The sequence below is a fragment of the Euprymna scolopes genome, chromosome 21 (assembly GCF_053919585.1).
Source record: "Euprymna scolopes isolate OS-2025 chromosome 21, ASM5391958v1, whole genome shotgun sequence".
NCBI classification, from domain to species: domain Eukaryota; kingdom Metazoa; phylum Mollusca; class Cephalopoda; order Sepiida; family Sepiolidae; genus Euprymna; species Euprymna scolopes.
In genome coordinates this window covers 109,279,085-109,304,292 of record NC_136502.1, presented here as the reverse complement: position 1 = coordinate 109,304,292, position 25,208 = coordinate 109,279,085, and the positions used below count along the sequence as shown (strand labels likewise).

The window sequence follows — 25,208 nt, the reverse complement described above, 5'->3', positions numbered from 1 at the left end:
TATATGTATATATATATATATATATGTATATATATATATATATGTATATATATATATGTATATATATATATATGTATATATATATATATATATATATGTATATATATATATATATGTATATATATATATATATGTATATATATATATATATATATGTATATATATATATATATGTATATATATATACATATATATGTGTATATATATATATATGTATATATATATATATATGTATATATATATATATGTATATATATATATATATACATATATATGTGTATATATATATGTATATATATATATATATATATATATATGTATATATATGTATATATATATATATATATATATATATATATATATAGTCAGTTATAAAATATATATGGCGATTAAACTACACTGAATATTCCGCATTTCATCCACTCTAGGATTCTTCAGGCTTATGCTTAGGTGCATATTCCACATTTCATTTAGGCTTATGCACCTAAGCATAAGCCTGAAGAATCCTAGAGTGGATGAAACGCGGAATATTCAGTGTCGCTTAATCGCCATATACATTTTATAACTTACTAACTAGCTCTACCTACGTATTGAGCACTTTTGAAGTAAATACTTAAAGTTTACGCATAAATCTATACTTTCATATATTAATTTTATGTGAGTAAATTAAGTAGTTATATATATATATATATATATATATATATATATATATATATATATATATATATATATGGCGGGAATCAAGAAGCATTAGAGAAATTCTTTAAAAGGCGATTATGAGAATAATAAAATGCTCAACATTTGAGGTGGAGCTTACCACTTTACATACTACTTATATCCACTATGTGATAATCTTAATTTCGTCCTAATTACCGCAGTTCTTCAATTTTCCTCCCTCCTCATTTTATACTGTTTACCCTCTACCTATTATTTCGTTTCTAATATATTTATGCAGTTATCGCTTGACATCATAGCACCTCCTCTCCTTTTCTGATGAGAAGCATAAGGCCTCGAAATACCCAGGTATAAAGAGCATATATATTCCATACTTTTAAATATGTAATCTCCCTATTGAATGAACGATTAAATTTATATGCATTAGTATATATCTTCATATTGTTGTTTTTTTTTCATTTTTTTTTTTTTTCCTTCTGTGTAATAAATATATGTGTGTGTGTGTGGAGAGAGAGAGAGAGAAAGATATATAGAGAAATTTCACATCAAGGTTATAAGTGTTGTCTGTTTTCTTACTGAAGCATTAATTTTTTTTATTCATCTCAAAGTCTTCACCCACCTCCATTAAAGTCTTAGAAAAGTGACATGCAACTCTTGATAACATTATCGCATTAATGCAATTTCTGTTTGACGCTAATTTTTTTTCTTCTCTCTCCAATGGATTATCTCCCCTTATCTCGGCATAACCTAAACAGTTGTTACAGAAGATGGAAATGATTCACCGTTTCTATTCCATTGTTTCTCTACTCCTTCTTTATTTCATTTAAGCATGTCAGTGTTTCAACATCATTAGCAACGACATATCTTTCGGATTTGACTTGTGCTTTTATTTTGTTTTCTGCAAACACTAAACATACCCGTGACCCGTTGGGTCACAAGTACAATCACTATTTATTCTACTTTGATTACATAAAAAAGAAATCATAAAACTCTGACATATCTAGTTACATATTCTGATTGCATAAATAAAAGTAATCAGTCTCTTTACATCTTTATTATCTTTATGAATAATACGGAAATAAAGCGACCTATTATGTTGCTATCTAATTTACGTACGTGTTCAAGGTCTGTTCAAACAAGACATTAACAGATATTAGTGCTATAATGGAACAACCTACCATCCTCTAATACTAATAATGGTTAACTCGTCGTGAGAAACGACAAGGGAAAGAAAGACGAAAAGGAAGCGACTTTGACACACAGACGGAAAAAGAAAGGACAGCCACGCGTGTTGTAAACGACTTACCTACAAACCCTCCCCTCACACCTCTCTCTCTCTCTCTCTCTCTCTCTCTCTCCCTCCCTCTCTCTTTATATATATACTAGCAAAAGTACCCGTCGTTGACTGGGTTCAAAAACAGCCTACAGAAAATGGACTCTGATTTATGAAAGTATGATAGGTTATGAAAAGGAAGGGGTGTAAAGACATAGCTTCGAATTTGGGGGTATCAAAGCCAAAGCAAAATATGATGAAAGTAAAAATAAAATAGATAAGCCCCATAATTTATTATACCATACCTGTTCACACTGAAACACTTATCACAATATTCTGTGGATCTATATTAAAAAACCTTGTTAAACTTTGTGACATATTTTAATTCTATGAGGGTCAGGCGCGAACGAATACCCAATAATTTGATTATACCATATTTCTTCAAACTGAAACATAATTATCAAAGTATACTTACGCAGATAGATATGAAAAGTCTTTATTAAAGTTTGTGCCTATTTCCATTCTATGGAGGCCAGGCGCGAACACAGACCCCACAATTTGATTATACCATCCCTATTTAAGTTAAAACATATTTATCAAAGTATTATTATGTACATCTATATCAAAAACACTTGTAAACGTTTTTTTTTTTAATTTTTAAATTTTTTATTTCCATACATTGTGAACCAGGCGCGAACGCAGACCCACAATTTTAATGAACCACTGTTCTGCCAGATCAAACATACCCATTCCTGTGTCTCGATACATCTTCTATCATTATATGTAATCAGTTTTTTTAGATAGTCAACCATATAGGAGCCTATTCGTGACCAGACACACACACACACACACACATTCAGCTTTATATATATATATATATATATATATATATATATATATATATATATATATTGTTTAAACAATATATATTGTTTAAACAATATATATTGTTTTAACAAAAACCAAGACTTCAAAGAATGGGTTGATAGTAACAAATAGTGTATTTAATCGTTAGTTACAATTGTTTCAAGACTATTCGGACAAATCCAAACATTATGTTATTTTAAAAGTTTCACAAAAACAGCCTTTCGTCAGACTTATTGAATAAAAAACACTTTAACAATAAAACATTATGGAAAACATTTCCCTTATAAGGAAAAGAAAACAAGCGAAAGTATTTTACCTATATCTCATCTTTGCAAAGTTTTTAATATATTTCCCCAAAGATCCTGGCCTTGATGGAGGGGAGACTAAAACTTGCTGCTATGGTTTCAAATGATCTGAAATAACAGCAAGGGGACACTTGATTCCAAATATTTCTCATATGTTGTACTTCCCCTCTTTTGGAAATAGACTATAATTATGAATATCTCCAATATCAAGTAATCTTTATACACCGTGAAATTTACTTTATGTATGAAAACCAAAGAGAGGAGATATAATATATGAGAAATATTTGAAATCAAGTCTCCCCTTGCTGTTATTCCAAATCTTTTGAAACCATAGCAGCAAGTTTCAGTCTGCCTTCCATTTAGGCCAGAGATTTTGGGGTAATATCAGATATTTTGTAATTCATATGCAAAACTAGGAAAACAAATTACTATAATTGAAACATTTTATAGCTGTAAAAAAATGCCAAAAATAGGCTCTGAATGATGGATGATCTCCTTAATGTGCGACCTTAAGGGCAAATGTCACATAGCTCACTACACATTTTTTCAGGTCATTACCTTTCCAACGAGCCTTTATTTGTTAAATTCTGATCAATAGTTGCTGTGATTTGGAATTTATAAAATTGCCAAAAAGGTGGTATATATATATATATATATATATATATATATATATATATATATATATATATATATAGCCAATTTGAATATTGAAATTCTCATATCTTTGGTGCTATGTGACGAAACTACATGAAAATTTGCAGGCTTTTTGAAGATTTTATTACGATTCTATGTTTAAAATTTTATGACAATTGATAAAAAAAGAACCTACATTTTCAAATCAATAAATCATGCCCAAATTTACCTACATTTGTATATATAGGATCCTGGCAGCCAACTTCAGTTTTACTGCTTCTCCCCTTATTGTCTCCCCTGAACTGAAGCTGGCTGCCAGATAACAAATCGATAACAATACTAAAATCAGATACCTTAACAATTGCGCACGACGACTAAAATTACTAGAAGCCATACTTATCAAAAACTACAGCCTCTTTTTAACCGAATCTCATTTAACACCGGGACAAATATACTAACAGTATTTAATAATTAACTAGAAACTAAATAAAGAAACTACAACATAAGAAAATCGAAATTAAAAATAAAAATAATTCGGCCCTAACCATCCTGCACCCAACTTTTATAACCAATAAAAAAAATTATAAATACACCAAGCCTCAAAGAAAAAAGAAAAAGAAAACGGCAGCAACAACAACAACAATCGCTGCTGATGATAATCGGACGCTCCGATAAAAAGCACTTGAGTAGAATATGTCCGAATTACAACTTTTGGGCGCCATTTTATACAACATACCAGCTGAAATAAAAAAGACCGCTCGACGAATGGAAAAGATATCCAGAAAAATCGGAAAAAAGTATAACTCTGTCGTGTTAAATCAGACGTGCTTGAATAATGACTTGCTGCCAATATATGTGTGTGTGTCTGTGCGCGTGTGTGTGTGAGTAAGAGAGAGAGAGAGGAGTTGGCTTTTGTAAAAGCAACATCACCTGATGATGTCTTTAGTTATTTATAACTAGTTGTTCGAAAATATTTATGACTGTCTAGCATTACCTAAATGTTTTTGTAAAAAATAAATAAAAAGTATATCTTACTCTACTTTGGTATTGAGCACTTTTGCATAAACTTTAACTTAATGGATTTATTCACTTTTGGACAATATTAACTTAAAATAATTATATATATATATATATATATTCTTATGATATATCAATCCTTATTTAAGAAGTGCAATGTAATTTAGTAATTATTAAATAGAACATTTTGGTAGAAGATTCCTAAATTAATTAAAATTGTTAGGACGAATAGTTGGGTTTAATGACTTTGTTTGATAAAAATTCAATATGGCGTAATGGAAAAATATAAAGGTATCTGCAGCTTCTCTTCCAATTTTCGGATTTTTACCATGTCAAATCACATTTTGATTCGTTTTGACGGATTGATCGTTGCTATTTCTTTTGAGGAGTTAAGGGTATAATAGATTCACTGATTGATATAATAATTAAGTGATTGATTTTGCGCTACGAAACAGATACTGTCAAGAATTGTATAAGACAACTGAATTAAAGGAATAAATTAAAAGATGGTAACATCATTAATTTTGGAATATAACTTTTTGTCATTTATTCTCTCTCTCTCTCTCTCTCTCTCTCTATATATATATATATATATATATATATATATATATATATATATATATATATATATATATAAATTAAAACTAGGTCATCTCCGATCACAAATAAAAGAAAAAAACTAGCTAAAACAACAAAGAAACATTGGCTATAATAAATGGGTGTGTGAATAACTAAGAATCTTATTGGCTGCCTAGCAAACCTAGTATAAGGGGGCATATAAAAACAATAAGCAGCATCAATCCCATCCAATAGCTTGACGCATCCTTATAAGTATGAAATGCGGAAAATTCTGTGTAGCTAAATTGCCATATATATTTTCAAAACTTGTTACTAATATATATATACATATATATATATATATATAGGTTAATAAATAAATGTTTAAATTTCAACGATATTTCTCGTGAGGTTTGTTCCTTACTAATGGAGTCAGAGATGGCTTCATTGCCGGGTTCAAATCTTCCGACCAGCAGTAATCGTGTCACCCTGCACTGATGATTCCCGAAAGGATGAAATACTAGTGTCTGTATTTATTAAAAAATTATTATTGTAATGATTATAAATATTTCATTAAACTCTTCTTGTTTTGCACTTTTCAGACAGTCTTTGTTCGTATAATTATTTCACTTTGAATTGTTATTTTGCTCATATCAATATTCACAATATAACAATTAGAGAGTGATGAATCAACAGAGTGGGAGTGAGTAAGAGAAATAGCTAAATTTCTTTTCCTCCTCCCACTCACCTCTTTTTTGCAAAGCCATCTTTACTCCATGGTCATAACAAGTGCTCGGTTGAGCTTCAATCTATCGTTCTCTGCAAAAACATACGAAACAACTCTAGCTAAAATAAAACCAAGTATAATAGTAACAGTATCTATCTTCTTCCAGTGGCGAGTAAATTAAACAAGACGCTGGTGTCGGAATTTTTTTAATTTTTTACATGGGGGGGGGGGGCACCACTTATCAAGACCCGGAGGCCACTCAAGGATAAGGGTTATTGCATGTACAGTAGTCAATGAGATATCGTTGTAATCATTAGTAATGGAAATTTGGTAAATTGGATTACTTAAAGGGACGGTTCATCAAGAATTTGTTTACGTTGGACTTGAAGAAATTGGAGCTCAGACGAGCATTTGCCATGGAAATAACGATAGAACAAAGACAGGCTTGCAACGCCTCTTCTGTGGGATTGAAAAGTCAGTATCCCCGAGAGGAAGCACTCTAGCCTACAAAAAAAAAAAATGCCTGGTCAACCCTGCTGGCATTCTCTAGCAGAGGCAACTCAGGCTATTAGCAATAAACAAACCCCTTCTCAAATAGAGAAGGCAAAGACTGGTAGAGTGGACCTCCTAGAACTGCACAGGACAGCAATGAACTGCAATCAACAGGGAATGGTCTAGATCAGTGGTCCCCAACCTTGTTTTTGGTTCACACCCCTCAAATCTTGCACCCTCTTTAATCCTTTCAATTTCTGAACTCACAGTTAAATACATGGTGGGATTAAATCTATTCAGCCATGTATTTAATGGCCACTTAATAATGCTTAACCTTAAAATGAAAGCAAAAATAAAGTACACTGCAAAAGGAAAACAAAAACACAACAGAGTCTATTTTCTATCTAAACTTTTTCATACCCCTTGGAATATTGTCTTGCGTCCCCAGTGGTGCGAGCACCCTAAGGTTGGTAACCCCTGGTCTAGATTCTGTTGATTTTGGTGCCAAGGTAAAAAAAAAAAAAAAAAAAAACAGTGATGCCAAGGCACCAGTGAAGTATAATAATCTGTAAAATCAACTTGAAGTAAAATTTTGTTTTTTAAGAACAGAGTTTAAAGGAAATCAGATTGTATTAGGAAAAGAGATTAAGTATCTACTTTGTATGAATTACGCCATCAACTTTGAAAATCACTCAAGATAATTTCATATCTCTACTTCTACCTGGGATTTATAGATTCGATTCCTGGTGGTCTTGATCGCACCAAGTCTGTGTCTGTGTGAGTTCATTGTGATGGACTCCAAAACGGCTGGGCATTTTTTTTTTGTTTTTGTTTTTTTTTAATAATTTCACATAAATGTACTTCATATGTCTAGCAGTGTTCTTAGATAAATTTTGTATCAGAATGCCTCCAATAAATATTGCAAATCGATAATTGAAAAAATTTCAATTAAAAAACGAACAGTCTGACTTTGACCAACGTTAACACTCTTATACAGCCTAACATCACAAGCGAATTTGATATTCTCACTGCACAAACAGAAGGGCCCAGCATATAAAATCAACAGAAGGTCCTTTGATAAGACAGAAGCGCATTCAAAATGTATATTTAAAGCACAATTGAACCCTGATACTTGACTATTGCAAGATAAACTTTAATTCAGGTTATTATATAAAAATAATTTCATATAATCTAAAGTAGGTTCTCTACTCTATGTTTCTATGTTTTATGGCTATGTGTTGCTGACTAGAGTAGGCAAGTATTCACTTCGATTGAAGAATGGACAATTTCACCGATTTTGACGACAATAAAAGTATTAAAAGTGTGGAAAACTTGTTGATCCTAATTCAATCCCAGGCAACGTTGGGTCTCTTTGCTAGTTTTACATATTAGATACAAAGATGATACGAGGATGCACTATTAACTTTTGCCATAAGATCAATGGTGATAGGCAAATTGTTGATATTATAGATAGCATATTGATTTTTGTTATAAGCAATTATAGGTTTTGATTGTTAAATGGTTAACATTGTCGACGGCAATTGAACTCTGGTATATCTTATAATAGTGTTATGACTAAATGGCTTGATACCATTGATAACATATTGATTTCTCTGCTATACGGTAACAGTTTTGTTATAAATATAGAAAGCAATATCCATTCCCAGAATAAAGATGTTGTCTATTACTTGTTTTTACAGGATAGTTACACCTTTTTGTTTTTCTTCATTCTAAAACACAATATCAGCCAGCAACAATTCGTTGCATACAAAAAATTGAACACAAGTTGCTATTTTTTCGAGAGTGGTGAGAAAATTGTTATAACGTCTTTCAGATCCCTGCATTACATCTAAACTAGAATGCTGTTCAGCGTTACTTGGTCTTCAAATACGCTTAAATATGATATTTCAATTTATGCAGATTTCGTATTTATTATTATAGAGACAGTCCTCAATTGATTATTATATTGTACCCAATATATGGTACTTATTTCAAAAGTTTAAAAAAAATATGACCTGGGCGCCATAAGCTAGAATTGAAAACAAAACATTGAGTGTTCCAGCAATATTTGTTTCCATTTGAGCTAACAATAGATAAATATTAAAACTTTAAAAATTAACCAACTTTAACATATAAATGCATATTTATGCATGCATAGAAGAACACTTTGAGTCGATTTACGCTTGCCAAGTTTCAATTTTTTCAATTTTGACCAGTTATCAGTTATTTATATTGGCTAAAAGCCAAATCAAATTAGTCCACAGGTCCAAATTCTCTATATGTCATGTTTCAAGTCTGTATACCAAAGATTGACAGAGTTGTTTGATAGAGATTCTTCCACACATACACACACAGAGATAAGGCCACTTTTGTGTAGATACTAGCAGGCAGCCCAGCGTTACCCGGTCTTAAATATACTTAAATATGATATTTTAATTCATACAGATTTTGTATTTATTATGAAGTCATTATTCTATCGATTATTATATTGTACCCAATACATAGTAAAAAAAAGTAAAAAAAACAATGACTTGGGTTCTATTAGGACTGCCAGGAATCAGACTCATAAACCCATGTAACATTCACAGTAAATTAAATGTATACTGCTGTCTATAGAACTTCCCAACTATCGAGCACATTACCTCGGCTACAACGTGGTCATTTTCAAGTCTAATGTCAATAAATACTTTTCACAGACTATTTTCATAAGTAATCAATTTTTATTTATTCTGTTCATCATTTTCAATCTTTCCATTATGTAACACAGTTAATAATGAATACCTTTTGTTTTGTAAGACGGACCGACTAATATTTTCCACAATATGTAATAATCTAAATTCTATGTCTTCAGGTCACATTTTAACTTTAGGGATTTTTATCTTTGGACCCCAAAATCAACAGAGATTAGACCGTTCCTGTAACGATCTGGTTCCTGTTGATTTTGGGGTGGGAGTTTAGTTCTGTGCTATTCTAGGAGGTCCAGCCTCCTAGGCCTTGCCTTCTCTCTTTGAGAAGGCGTTGGTTTGCTGCTAATCACCTGACGCGCCCTTACCGGGGGAATGTCAAAGCGGCTGGCCAGGCACTTTTTGCAGATCAGAGTGCCCCTCCTCAGGGGTCAATCAAACTTCTCAATCCCACTTTCTAACCCTGGTGGTTAAGTTCTTGCAGTGAAAGAGAATTAAACAACGTTTTTGAAGCCTGGGTCAAATAAGATTGCCAACTCTCAAGAGATTCATGACAATTTATTTAATTTGAAACAAAAAAACCAAAACAAACAGAAGCCTAAATAAAGAGATTAGTTTGTTTAATTTGTGGATTATTTAATTGTAAACAACTAATTGAACACAAGTTGCTAATTTTTTAAACTTTTTATGCGAATACCTTTTCTCAAAGATGTTAGTGTGTTATATCTAAATATAAGAAACGTTTATATATATTTTTTTTTTCGAAGAGAGAGCAGAAACTTAGTTGATTAGCCATGATCATGCTTGCTTCTTGCTTTTTTTTTTTTTTTACAGAGGTATCACCAAGAGGCCACTCGAGGATAAGGTTTAAAGAGTGTACAGTAGAAATTGGGCAATATAGTAATCGTTAGTAATGGAAATTCGGTAAATTTGTTAACTTATATGGAACGGCTCATCAAAAACTTGTTTATGTTAGACTTGAAGACAACCATATCGTAGTCAGCTGGAAAGCAGGAAAACGGAATATAATTCAATAGGCGTGCAGTTCTAAAAAAGAAGCTTTGTTCATGGAATCTACATTTAGGTTTAGGCACAGATAAAGAGTGGGGGAAATTATTGATAGTGTTTTCTGCTAGACAGGTGTTTCTTGTGAAAGTTTGGCGATGGGGGACCATAGATTGGAGCTCAGTCGAGCACTTGCCGTGAAAATAATGATAAAAGAAGAGACAAACTTGCAACAGCTCTTATGTGAGAAAGACGTTGCAGAGAAGAAAAAAAGGACATCCCACAAGGCTACGAAGTTTATTTTGAACTCTATCAAGGCAGGATAAGTTCTTTCTAGCAGCTCCTGTCCAGATGTGGCGACAGTACTCCATCCTTGGACATACCTGGCTCTTATATAGATAGAGAATTGCATCAGCAGTGAGATATCTACTGGATCGATAGAAGGATCCCACCATTTTTCCAGCGGCTTTGGCAACGGATTTAATGTATGTGTTCCATTTAAGATCAGGAGTAAAGGTCAAGCCCAGAAGCTTGTCAAAACATGAGGCCTCCCCAAGACGAGAGCAATTCATTTCAATTGATGCCAGATGGGGATCAGACCATTGATGATGTAAAGATAAAAGCTTGGTTTTAGATGCATTACAAGTAACAAGCCACTTTTTTCCCCATTGTACCACTTGCTCAAGATCAGAGAAGAGAGAATCAGAAAAAACTTGATCGTTTACGGTCTAAGATGTGCTACCATAGATAGTAGTGTCATCAGCATAGATGTCTATGAATGATGTAAGGATCTGATTTGGAAGATCATTAATGTAGTTCAGGAAAAGAGTTGGGCTCATGATGGACCCCTGATGGACTCCAGCATTAATACTGTGAGCTTCTGATATCTGCCCATCACCACTATTCTTATGAACCTATCAGAGAGAAATGATTTAATAATTGAGAAGACTTTTCCAGCTATACTATAGCTGGAGATCTTGTGAAGTAAACCTTTATGCCATACTCTATCAAAGTCCTTTGATATGTCAAGAGCAATTGCCCTAGAGATTCGCTAATCCTATGAGATATAGCTGTAAGCACATCTGCTGTAGATCTAGTAGAACGGAAACCATATTGCATGTCACTGTGGTACCAGTATTCAAGAATTCTGGAAAAAGAATATTTGAGACCTTAATTAACCATGCTCTAGTTCATCACCTTACAGATACTAAACTTCTGACTGACAAACAATATGGATTTAGACAAGCCTGTTCCACAGCAGATATCCTAAATGTAATCTCTGAACCTATATACCACTCACTGGACAAAGCGGGAGAGGGCAGAGCGGTAGCTCTAGATATATCTAAGGCTTTTGATAGGGTATGGCATGAGGGTCTCCTCAGGAAAATTTGATCATACAGTATCACTTGTAGAATAGTAAACATAATTAAGTCCTTCTTAAATCCAGGTTGTCCTCGACGGTCGTACATCTAAACAATATGATATAAATGCGGGAGTGCTCCAGGGGTCTATCCTTGCACGTCTGTTGTTTCTAATATTCATAAATGACCTCCCCGACAAAATTGCCTCTGAGATGGGTATATATACTGATGACACAACACTATAACAGACACGACAGGAAAACAAATGAACACATATCTAGGAAAATGGCGGAAACACTAGAGGATGACCTCCAATCTGTAGTGGAATGGGTACAAAAATGGATGGTCACATTCAATGCTGCCAAGACTAAACTAGTTTCATTCAATAATTACAAGAAACCCTCTCTACCACCTATAGCAATGGCCAACAACTCTTTATCTGAGAGTACATCTTTCAAACTCCTTGACCTAACGTTCACAGGAAACATGAGTTGAAACAATTACATTGAAAGCATTACCAGAGCTGCTGCAAAGACGGTAGGCTCTCTCTACCATACTAGAAAATTACTAACACCCAAAAGTATCCTGTATTTCTATAAGGCCACCATTCGCCTATGTGTGAAGTATTGCTGTCATATTTGGGCTGGTGCATCTGCTACTAGTCTCTCACTCTTAGACAAGGTTGAAAAGAGAGTCGCAAATCTTATAGGCCCTGAACTGGCATCTAAGCTTCAGCCTCTGTCCCATCAACGAAACGTTGCATCCCTCTGCTTGTTCTACAAGTATTTTAATGGAGAATGCTCTGACGAACTGCAAGCACTTGTGCCCCCACGACGTAAACACCCTCGACAAACCTGACAGGCAGCTAAATCTCACCACCACACAGTAGATATCCCTAGATGTAAAAGATATTTCTACTCCAGTAGGTTCTTCCCCAGAACTGCTAGACTTTGGAATTCCATTCCAGGTCCCTGCTTCCCCAACTGTAGTGATGTGCAGAAGTTCAAGTGTAACGTGAACCGACATCTTGCTGCCCAAATCCCCACATAGTACCCCAGTAGATGTTACCCCTGATAGTAGCCCCCTACACCAAAGTGGCAATGTGCCTTGTTTGGGGTGAAAATGTAATAAAAAAAAAAATTTTTTTAAGTTATTTTTGCTGAGATGGTTGATTATTTCTCTATTTAACACAGATTCCAGCAACTTACTCATGACGGACAGGAGACTTATTGGTGTGTACTGAGAGGGTGATGACTTATCACCTGAATTCTTAAATACAGGGCAAACTGATGAGATTTTCTAGGGTAATGGGAAGCAATTCTCCTTAAGACAACGTTTAAACAGTTTTGTAAGTATAGGCGCTAATTCTGGTTGAAGTCTTTTGAGTACTATAATTGGAATACCGTCAGGGCCGGTTGCTTTACTGGAATCAAGGTTCTTGATTAGTTTGGCAACATCACGTACAGATATTTGTATATCACATAGAGGAAATATTGGAGGTTGGCGGCCTTGGTAGCAAAGGGTAGAATTAGCTGCAAAGTCCTTGAGTGAGGTCATAAGCAATGGAGAAATCATGACAGAACCTTCCCTCATCATCGGTCTTGTTTGAGTGAGTTAACCATTCCACATTGTGAACATTGAAATCCCCACAGACATGAATATTAGCTGAAGGATAAGCAGATAGGGCGTGGTCAATTTTCTCAGATATGCTTTTAAAGATAGTAACTCTGCTGTTGTGGGGGTGATAGAGAGCAAATATAAATGCAGTAGTTTGAGCAAGTGCAACCCGGAAGCACATATAGGGTAAATTAAGATCTTCTCTGGAGATGTCCCTACTACATGGAAAGCCATCTATTATATAGGCACATATTCCATACCCATGGCGATCTTGGGGGTTCGATTTGGAAGTTAAATTAGAGTATCTTTTAATTACAAACTCATCTAGGGAAATAGTCTGTCCAATGCCATTTTCACTTAGAAATAATATGTCTGGTTTAGTCTCCTGTAATTGGGTTTCAACCTCTGGAAGGTTAGAATGTAGACCCCTCATGTTCGAGAAAGAGACATGGTAGTGGGGAGGTCTACGTTAGAAGTTGGAGATCCGGGTTTAATCATGTGTTTTTTAGTAAATAGTTAATTTTTTAGTTAATTTTCAGTTTTGCTTCCATTTTTTTTTTAATATGATGGGGATGGGGGGGGGTCACTGTTTATGAATATGCCCGAAGGCTAATCTAGGATAAAGGTTAAGTGTTAGGTTAGTAGTTGGTGAGACATCATGATCAGTAAAGGTGGAACTTGGGTATAGGTTAGATTATTTAAGAGGATGGTTCAGCAGGAACTTATTCACATAAGATTTGAAGATGACCATGCTATAGTCAGTTGGGAAGCAGCTCCACGGAATTGTGTTTCGATTGCCGAACAGTTCTAGAAAAGAAACACTTCTCATGGAATTTTCATTTGGTTTTAAGCAAAGATAGAGAGGGATTGAAGTTGTTGTAGCTAGATAAGTATGGGGGGGGAGACCATATAGTGGAATTCATAAAGAGAAAGAAAGAAAAATAAAGAGAGAGAGAGAGAGACTTGGAATAGAAAGAGAGAGATGTGAAAGAGAGAAAAAGAGATGTGAAAGAGAAAGAAAGAAGAGAGAGAGAGAGAAAAGGCGGGGGGGGGGGGAGAAAAAGAAAGTAGTCAATTGAAAAAGCTTAACAGAACAATTTAAGTTAATGCCCTGAGACTGATTCTTGATAAAAGTGAAAGTACTTAACGTGCTAACAATTTCACTTTTTACAATAAAAATAAAGACAAACCAGAAGAATTGAAAATTTAAATCAAAGGATCAATAAGAAAAACAAGTTTTGTTTAATCAAATTTTGTTTAACCGAGAAATATGACATACTAGCTGAATGGCCGGCGTTGCCTGGTCATATAATATGCTGAAACATGATTTTAATTTATGCAGATTGCGTATATATTATTATAGAATCAATCCAATGTTAACAAATTCCTAATGAACCGCCCCCTTAAGTAAACACTTCATCAAATCTCCACACTAATGTAATGTACTTGCAATAACCCTTATCCCTGAGTGGCTTCCGGGCCTTGATAAGTGGTGACCACTGTGTAAAAAAAAAAAAAATCCTTTAATCAGTATTCTATATTACGAGGAATAATTTGTAGACTAATTCCCCAAAAAAAATAAAAAAATAATAATGATAATGTCGTTCATCAAATTCCGTCTGTGTTTGTTTACAATCCCATGTCAGCTGATATTTGGGCTTGATGATCTTAAAAAACACTCTTTCTTCTCTTATAGATAAAAAAAGAAGAATTTTTACAGAGAAAAATTTTACGTTACACCAGTGTAACACAAAAATATTCCCCTGTAAAATTCTTTTTTATCTTACAATCTAATATATAAAACTCTCTGCGTCTGTTTGTCTGCCTTCATATTTTCCAACTATCTCTTTCAAAACTAAAAGTCGCAGAGCGGCACTAGGGGCCTCAAATCATTGGAGTTTTTATGGATCGTTCTTTTATGGGTCTTTAGCCGGTTAAAATAGTTTTTAAGAGGTTGAAAAGTGGTAAAAATTGGAAAAATCCTTATACATTTTGCACATTCATCTTAATTTATTTTTAATCAGTTCATATGCGTGTCATGTTGGTACAGTGGTAACGTCACCAGCTTTAAATGCTACAGTTTTACTTTTGGTTTCGATTCTAGCTGATGGCACCCAAATACTTTTTTTTTTTTTTTTTTACTTTTGAAATCACGACTCTATAATAATATATACGAAATCTGTACAAATTAAAATATCATATTTAAACATATTTTATGACCGGGCAAAGACGGTGTCCTCTTGCTAGTGTAATTTGAAAAATTTTAAAGTTTATACCTTATGCTCTTTCAAGTATGTCATCTAATATAACCACAAATTCCATTAAAATGTCTAGCAGATCTTAGGTTTCCCAGCAGTTTCGAATAATATTGAATGTGATTGATAATGCGTCAAATGTTGGTCAGAAATCTGAGTACTAGATAACTAAATATTAAAATTTGTGATCGGGTGATTCCAATATTTTTACTGATTCTGATTCTTTAAAAATCTCTAATATTAATTATACAATTACTGATTCCGATTCTCTTTTTTTTTAACTATATAGTTATTTTTTTCCTGATTACCATAAAAACACACATAAAATTTGCAGAAATTTTCTCCAACATAAAAAAAAAAAAAATAACACTTGCGGAGAATGGTCTATCTATATTAGTTTTACTGGTATTTTAAATCAATAAATATTTATTATTTTATCATTATTACCAGCAATGGAAGATTTTGCTTTAAACAAAATCAATTAAAAAGGACAATTAAAAGAATCGTTTTGGCATCGGAAAATAGGCACAATTTCTTTTTATTCCAATACCAATTCCGATACCAAATCCCTTAAATGTTCCAATTTTTCCGATTCCTGATTCCGATTAATCATTCCAACACTACTATAAATATTAAATTCGATTTGGGCAATTTTTTTTTTATTTCAATACCAATTCCGATACTCTCAAATGTTCTGATTTTTTCGATTCCCGATTCCGATTATTCATTCTAACACTACTACAAATATTAAATTCGATTTGGGCATCAGAAAATTGGCACAATTTTTTCCAACTGCGATACCAATTCTGATATCCCCAAAAGTTCTGATTTTTCCAATTCTGATTAATCGTTCCAACACTACTACAAATATTAAATTCGATTTGGGCAATTTTTTTTTTATTTCAATACCAATTCCTATACTCTCAAATGTTCTGATTTTTTCGATTCCCGATTCTGATTAATCGTTCCAACACTACTTGAAATAAATCCTTGCACAAATAGATCATGCTTGACATAATGTAAAGCGTGTTAACCAATAGGCCAAAGGAACACGGTTAAATCCTCGGCATAATCATAGCAAAGTTAAAGCTTTCTTGCTATACACTAAGCATTATAAGGTTAAAATCAAGGATAAGCGGAGTAATCCAAGGAAAGTAGTGGTACCCTCCCCTATATCTAAATGTAATAGCCAATTAAAATGTAGCCTTAAGGTTGCCATTGACTATAGCTGATCCAATCATTTTATTCAGAGATGTTTCTCAGAGGGTATAAAATCCCTGATAACGCATCTTTTCTCCAATTTTATTATTTCTGTTTTAATTTATTTATTTATTGATGTGACCCCTGGAGGGTCACAAAGGAAAACACGGACCTGGAGATGCGTTAGAAAAGGTAAAATATATTGAAACAAAATCCTGTATATACAAAGAGCAACCGTCGTAGTATCGCCAAGATGGCAGACTACAAAAAGTACACTGACCAGTATTTACCACTCTCCCACCACGAAAGGATGTGACACAAGGTTGGAAGGTGGGAAAATGTGTCAGTGCTCCAAGAGGAGCCCTTCAGCCTTGTCAAAACTATGCCTGAGTAGCCTTGTTGACATTCCCTGGTGAGGGCGCCTCAGGCAACTAGCGTTAAACTTGCTCCTCCCAAAAACCAAAGGCAAGGCCTAGGAGGGTGGACCTCCTAGGGCTACACGGATGTTTTATCAGTCTGGCAGCAAAAAGGCTATCAAAATGGCCCAGTTTCTGCTGGACTGATATTCAAGGTACTATAAAAATACACTGACCATTCTGAGAGTCACAACTCTCAGTTAATTTATACAGTTTGAAAGAGTTCATAACTTGTGCATGGGGGAGGCATCACAACATTTATTTATTTTTTATCATAGGTTAGTCAAAAGCATATAATTGGCAGGATTTTATTCATTGGCTTATAGGTTTGCGACCCACCCAACCCCTCATTAAATATTGTTAAATCTTGTTCCACTCTATTGCTACCCGGTCGACTACAATATCATAGCCTTCTAATCCAGTTTAGAACAGAATCAGTAATTGTATCGCAATTGAAAAATATTAGAATCGTCATATCACTAATACTTATAGAACCCTGAAGATGCCTCCAGTATAATATGCTAAAACTATACTTTACTTCAAATAAACAATACTTAAAACAACTTGTGGGAGAGATACACAAAAGTGTTCATAATCATATAATCAGCAGAAGCTTGACACTTGGCTTAGTTTATTTCAACTTAAATATTTCTGAATTCCTTTTTCTGTTGTACAAACTTGTAAATCATCTATACCTTTCGATATTTGGAAAATAAAACATATATAATTTATTTGTATCAATAAGGTTATTAATTCATTTAAGTTAATTCTTCAACAGATGTGATCAGATACTCTGAGTCTAGTGTTGATCTTTATATAAGTAATTACATTTTTATGGATATTATACAGATTGTATTTGTAACAAATGCAATTATTTCATTTGTTAATAATTTTGTTTATTGTCCAATGAAAATAACCGGCGAATAGTGTGAAACGTCTGTTAACAAAAGAAACTCCTACTTGGATATAGTATGTAATCTATGAAATCGATGGGAATTAAAAGTTTTGTTTTTGAAGAAATGATTGGCTACTAAGAATCAAATATCTTTATATAAAAGATCGTACTGTGTTATGGTTATTATGTTAGTTGGAATGGGAAAAAAATATTAGAATTGTCCCATCTCTAATCCATATAAAACTATTTAATGATTTACGCATATATGATTCTACCTCATAGTAATTCGTCTAGTTTAAATACATGGAAAGAAAAAAAGGAAAGAGAGAGTAGGGAGAGAAAGAAAGCGAGTTTAGCAGAGCAGTCATACTCATGGCTGTGTTATGCTTCTTGCTTTCTCAGAGAGTATAAAATCCCTGATAATGATTTTCCATCTCTTTCCCGAATTTAAATATTTATTTATTAGTTTTTGTTTGTCAGCGGCCAGTTTAAAGAATCAAACTGGCCGGATTTTGTACACGGGCTATGGGTTTGCGATCCCAGTGTTAAATATTGCAATAAGAATGATTATGCTAATCTGACTCTATCTCATAGCGATTTGTTGGGTTTGCACAAATAGAAAGAACGGGAAACGAGAGAGAGAGAGAGAGAGAGAGAGAGAGAGAGAGAGAGAAAGAGAAAGAGAGGGGGGGAGAAAGAAAGAAAGACAGAGAGTCTAGTAGAGGATTGATAGCCAAGCCCGTCTCCTGTTCCTTGCTTTGATCCCTTCAGTAGAGTGTTAGTTCTTCTTGCACTTTGTCTTTTCTTGCAGTGTGTTTTCAATAATTCATCTAAATTGTTTTTCTGCATAATGTATTTGTGTGTGTGTGTGTGTGTGTGTGTGTGTGTGTGTGTGTGTGTGTGTGTGTGTGTGTGTGTGTGTACTTGTCGATTGCACTAACTCTGTTTGTATTTCTCCTGATGCAGGAAATAGGAGGTCTATCTCGTGGTAAAGATACTGAACACAAACAATTTATGACCCCAGACTGTCACAGTGTGAGGGAGGATGGGCGGAGTGGGAGAGATACTGGACACCCTCACGAGGGAACTGGTGAGTAGAACACTCAGCTTCAAGGCCTAACAATTTATTTTAATTAGAACAGGTTTCCCCTGCTCCCTCCCCCGCTTTCCCATGACAATTTACTGCTGCCTGTTCCTGTATTTCGATTATATACTTCAATAAAACATGCTGAAACACTTGGCTTATCGGAGCAAGTATAAATGATGGCCTCGTTTGCCAATATTATATCACGTCTATCACTGCTTCTGCCATTACTTAGCATTAATATTAGTATTATTACTAACCTTGCAGTTATAAATCTTTCTGATGCCTATCTGCCGTAACCAATGGACACGTTATAAACGGATAAAAATCGATAAGATCTTACATTATATATATATATATATATATATATATATATATATATATATATATATATATATATATATTAATTGGTTAATTAAATTTAGGTATATTGTTAACGTGAACTAAACACCAATATTTCTTCCAAAAATACATTAATACGCGTGTAGAGCTCTTTAATGTTTTTATAATTATATATATATATATATATATATATGTGTGTGTGTGTGTGTGTATGTGTGTGTGTGTGTGTGTGTGTGTGTGTGTGTGTAACTTGATAAGACCTTACGTGTATGGTGTGCATATATACATAAAGACCATGAGAAAAAAAATTGAAAATTTTTTATAAAGTTTTAATCAAACGGAAACTCGCTGTTGTCTTTAATAACGTTTGTTCAAATGAAAGAATACTGCCTAAATACAAACAATATGTATATGGTACCATGTAACCCGGTACTACCTGCCTCATGGTTGGGTCACCGGCGACTAAACTGGTTCCCCCACCAGATTGTTTAGTGAGAAGGGTGGCTAGTCTCCTTGAAGGATTAAAAACAAGACATTCCAAAGGGCGAATGAACCCTTTTTCGGAGTCAACGGCCAACTAGCACCGTGTATGTATGTGTGTGTTGGGGTGGAGAGGGCTCCCGTAAGCCGTGGTGAAGGCATCCTTTCTAGGAGAAGCAAATCTCTGATTTAAAAAACCATAAAGCGGGAGTCCAGTATCCGCATTAAGCTGGTCTGCAGTTTAACTTGTTGCTGGCTATCTTGCTCTTGCTTGTTGCTGGATCTCATCATTTTGAACCGAGAGAGAGACTAGCTGTCGTACAAAGCTAAGACTCTGTAACATCATCTGTGTATACATACTCCCTCAGGCATTTGTCTATTAAAATGGTCTTGTGGCGATGGAAGTCGTTTTTGGGCTCATGGACTTTAAGTGTCTGAGGGAGTGGCACTTGTCTGACAAGACATTGCAATCATCATATATATGTATATATATATATGAGTAGAACGTCAAGTCAAAAATAAGTAAAATTCAATTTAAAAATCAAGGAAAAGTTCCTCCGCCCCCCCTCCCCATATCTTACACGACAAAATAAATGTTTGTTTTTTTTTTGTTACAGGTTGCGAAACGTGCGTAAGACTGTAAAGGAAACAAATATAAGCATTTGCTAAAATTAAAAATTAATATTTAGTTATTGGGACACAATCAACTAGTGTATTTGCTCTGAAACCGGAAACATAACGTCACTGAGCTTGTTTCTTGAAATAATTTGGACGATATTATAACATATATATATATATATATATATACCTTAAAAAATATTTTTTATATAGAATCAGGAATATATATATATATATCAGTTATCAACGGATATGTGTTTGTTGTTTATGACTCATCAGCATGGATATATGTATATATTAGCTTGGTGGGAATCCGAAAAATCAAAACTTGTAGGGATATTAGAATTGGAAAAAATTGTGCCTATTTTTCGATGCCAAAAACGATTTTTTTTTAATTGTCTTTTTTTTTATTTGATTTTGTTTAAAACAAAATCTTCCACTGCTGATAATAATGATAAAATAATAAACGTTTATTGATTTTAAACTTTCAGTAAAGTTGAATCTAGAGCTCACCCCTCCCCTCACAATTGCACTTTTATTTTTGCGAAAATATGGGCACATTTTAGATGTGTTTTTATGGTAACTGGAATTAAATAAACATCTTATAGTTAAATGTTTAGAAATAATCGGAATCGGTAATTGTATCGGAATCGGGAATTCAGTACGGAATCATGAAAATATTGGAATCGTCTCATCACTAACATATGCATAATGAGAAGGATTGTGTGTATGTATGTATGCATGTATGTATGGAGCACTTTTATACCTGATATGGACGTTCTCATGCGGGCTGACGTACCTTGTATCGAGAAGTTGATTATACGCAACCAGATGAGGTGGGCTGGACATCTGACAAGGATGGACGACGATAGATTGCCAAAGCGCCTGTTCTATGGTAAAATTACACAAGGAAAGCGTCCACAACATAAACCGAGGAAACGCTTTAAGGATAACATCAAAGATAATCTTAAAGCTCTTGGTATTAACGTATTCAGTTGAGAAAGTGCTTTCAATGATCGTAAAAAGTGGCGCTCCTTGGTCTATCATGGCTGTGATAGTTTTGAGAAGAAAAAATATGAGCATGCAAAAATGAAGCGTGATATCCGGAAGAAAAATCTGTCAGATATATTGTCTGTTGGAGGATTTCATCGGAGCTGGCCTAGCTAGCCACAAGCGTTCACATGGAGATCAATCTTTCTTTGATGGGGAAAACATTGCAGGGCACAGATTTTCTGTTTGCTCTGTGGTCTGTAAATCGAGTGGAGGCCTGAAGCGTCATATGAGCGTCCACAGTAGAGCAGCACCAGTTGTCATCCCTCAATCTCAGCTTAAGTGTGACCTTTGCAACAGACTGTGTAAGAGCAGGGCTGGTCTGAAGAGTCGCCTTCGTTCCCACCTTGATCACATCTCCACATGTATATACGTATGCATGTATATGTGTATATAATTTAATAATAAAAAAAAAAAGTTATTTCAAAAATACATGAAACTGAATGAGTAATCAACAATAAAGCAAGGGAAAGATGGTCTGCTTCTGCCAAGAAGTGACAATCACAATGTATGTATGTCTGTATGTATGTATCTGTATATGTATATATGTATGTATGTATCTATGTATGCATATATGTATCTCTTTATGTATGTATGTAGGTATGTATGTATGTATGTATGTATGTATCTCTATATGTTTATATGTATGTATCTCTCTATATATGTATGTATGTATGTATGCATGTATGTATCTCTATATGTATGTATGTATGTGATTAAGTAAACCTTGAAGTATTCAAGAAAAGAAATAATAGTAATTTGAACCCACTTTTTGGTTTTATTTTGTTCTATTGATAATTACATATAAGTAAAAATTTCATTTTATTCTGCTTATTTCTGAGGATGCTTTTTATTGAGTAAGACCGGAACGTCATTTTTTTTTAATTAGTTTTAATTCCTCCATTTTGTAATTCTAACATCGATTCACAGATACGTACATATATTAGATAAAGTATTCACTAGGAAAACCTCTTATATAAAACCTAGTAGGTGATGCCATTTTCTCTTCCCTGCAACCTCTTTCCTACAGAAGATACGTTGCAAACATGTCTCTGCTCTATTATTTTCATAGTAAGTGCTCGTCTGAGCCCCAATCTATGGTCCCCTCTTGCCAAAATTTCACAAAAAAAATACTCAACTAGCTACAACCACTATCAACAATTTTCCCCACTCTCTATCTGTGCCTAAATGTAAATACAGATTCCATCAACAATGCTTCTTTCCTAGAACTGGCCACTTCTGGAACACTGTTCCATTGGCCTGCTATCTGGCCGACTACAATATCATAGCCTTCAAATCCAATTTAGAACAGAATCAGTAATTGTATCGCAATTGAAAAATATTAGAATCGTCATATCACTAATACTTATAGAACCCTGAAGATGCCTCCAGTATAATATGCTAAAACTATACCTTACTTCAAATAAGCAATACTTAAAACAACTCGTGGGAGAGATACACAAAACTGTTCATAATTATACAATCAGCAGAAGCTTGACACTTGGCTTAGTTTATTTCAACTTAAATATTTCTGGATTCCTTTTTATGTTGTACAAACTTGTAAATCATCTATACCTTTCGATATTTGGAAAATAAAACATATATAATTTATTTGTATCAATAAGGTTATTAAATCATTTATATTAATTCTTCAACAGATGTGATCAGATACTCTGAGTCTAGTGTTGATCTTTATATAAGTAATTACATTTTTATGGATATTATACAGATTGTATTTGTAACAAATAGAATTATTTCATTTGTTAATAATTTTGTTTATTATCCAATGAAAATAACCGGTGAATAGTGTGAAACGTCTGTTAATAAAAGAAACTCCTAATCGGATATAGTATGTAATCTATGAAATCGATGGGAATTAAAAGTTTTGTTTTTGAAGAAATGATTGGCTACTAAGAATCAAATATCTTTATATAAAAGATCGTACTGTGTTATGGTTATTATGTTAGTTGGAATGGGAAAAAATATTAGAATTGTCCCATCTCTAATCCATATAGAACTATTTAATGATTTACACTTTTAATTTGTTTGGAAATAACTGCACATTTGAAGTATGTTTTCATGTTGATATTTCTATATAGATTTTTTTTCTTGCTTATTACCTCATTCCATGCAGTAATTCATTTTGTCATAAATTTATTTTCACATAAAAATCATCCTCGTATATAAATATGTATACAATTATCGATATATGTTTTTGAATATATGTTTCTGAATTTTTTAGATGAGGATTTATTATTTGTATTATCTGTATACTTGAAATTACTATTCTCATCTTGAGTGTGATTTTCACAACGTTTCATTCGATGTAACCTCCGACCTTCTTCAGATATAACTTGTCGAATTCAGGAATCTGCACAGAATTTCAACCAGAACCATTTATTAAATCCATGAGGATGGGGATAGATATTATGCTCTCGTTCCATCAGCCATGACTGGGTAGAAGTCCTCAGTAATTCGCAATTGCGTTTTTGGAGTTTCGTAGATTTCTGAATTTGATAGATTTCCGTTTGGCAAGATACACTTGAAGAAGTTGGGAGGTTACATCAGCCGAAACGTTGTGCAAAATAACATTCAAGATGAGAACAGTATTCTGAAGATTCCAAATAATACAAATATCTGAATGCGATTCAAATAGTTTCTATTTTATATATAAACTGAAATCTAAAATATCTTAATAAACCTTTCTCCTCGTTTTCCTATTCTTGATGCAAAAATCAAAGAACACTTTAAATTATCTGTATTATTTGGATTCTTCAGACTATTGTTCGTATCTTGAGTGTTATTTGTAATCTTGGTTGTTATTCGCACAACGTTTCAGCCGAGGTATCTTCCTACTTAATTCAGGTGGACGCATAAAAACCTTGAGTAACAATCTGTTGGGGGTTGAAGGTGCGATAACAATTAAGAATTAAAGTATAAACTACTTTGCATTTCTACCTGGTCATGTCTGACAGAACAAGAACAATCTACCGCCTTGTGAATCGGATTGTTTTCTCAATCTTTCTTCTTTATAACTCAAAACAGTAATCCTGCTAATACAATGGATGATGAGTTGGAAATTTTGTATAAGTTTTCGGGTTTTTAAAGATTCACATGAAAAATGGATTTTTACATCGACTGAAACGTTGTGTAAATAACAATTAAGATCCATATTATTTGGATCCATCCGACTACTGTTCTCATCTTGAGTGGGATTTGCACAACGTTTCGGTTGATCTAACTTCCGACCTTCTTCAAGCATATCTTGTCGAAATCAAGACTCTTTCTGTCGAACTTTGCAAGGACCCGTAGTGCAGTGGATAGAGCAGTTGGTAGAAATTCAGTTGTAAAAATTGCATTCTTGGAGACTGATGGATCAATCCTTGGTGTTAGCGACCCAAAAATACAACTACAAGCTACTTATGACGTCTACCTAATCAGAACGGATGGAGTGAGAGATACCCTTGTAAATTAAACAATGTGTTCCGATTGAAATTCGGTGCAGATTCCCGAGTTTCACAGAATGATTCCCGAATTCAACAGAAAGATTCCCGAGTTCAACAGAAAGATTCCCGAGTTCAACAAAATATACTTGAAGAAGGTTGGAGGTTACATCGACCGAAATGTTCTGAAAATAACATTCAGAATGAAAAT

General features: G+C 33.8%; 1 protein-coding gene across 2 annotated transcripts in view; it reads left to right on the top strand.

Moving 5' to 3' along the window:
• The window catches only part of LOC145242989 (protocadherin gamma-C4-like), a 151,167-nt gene that overhangs the window by 125,383 nt on the left and 576 nt on the right, over positions 1-25,208 (top strand). The window contains exon 3 of one of the 2 annotated variants that reach the window (XM_080106113.1): positions 18,947-19,070. The exons of the other annotated variant lie outside the window; for it this stretch is intronic. Within the exon in view, the coding sequence (XP_079962239.1) occupies positions 18,947-19,070 (124 nt within the window). The remainder of the gene's footprint in view (positions 1-18,946; positions 19,071-25,208) is intronic. 2 annotated transcript variants of the gene reach the window in all.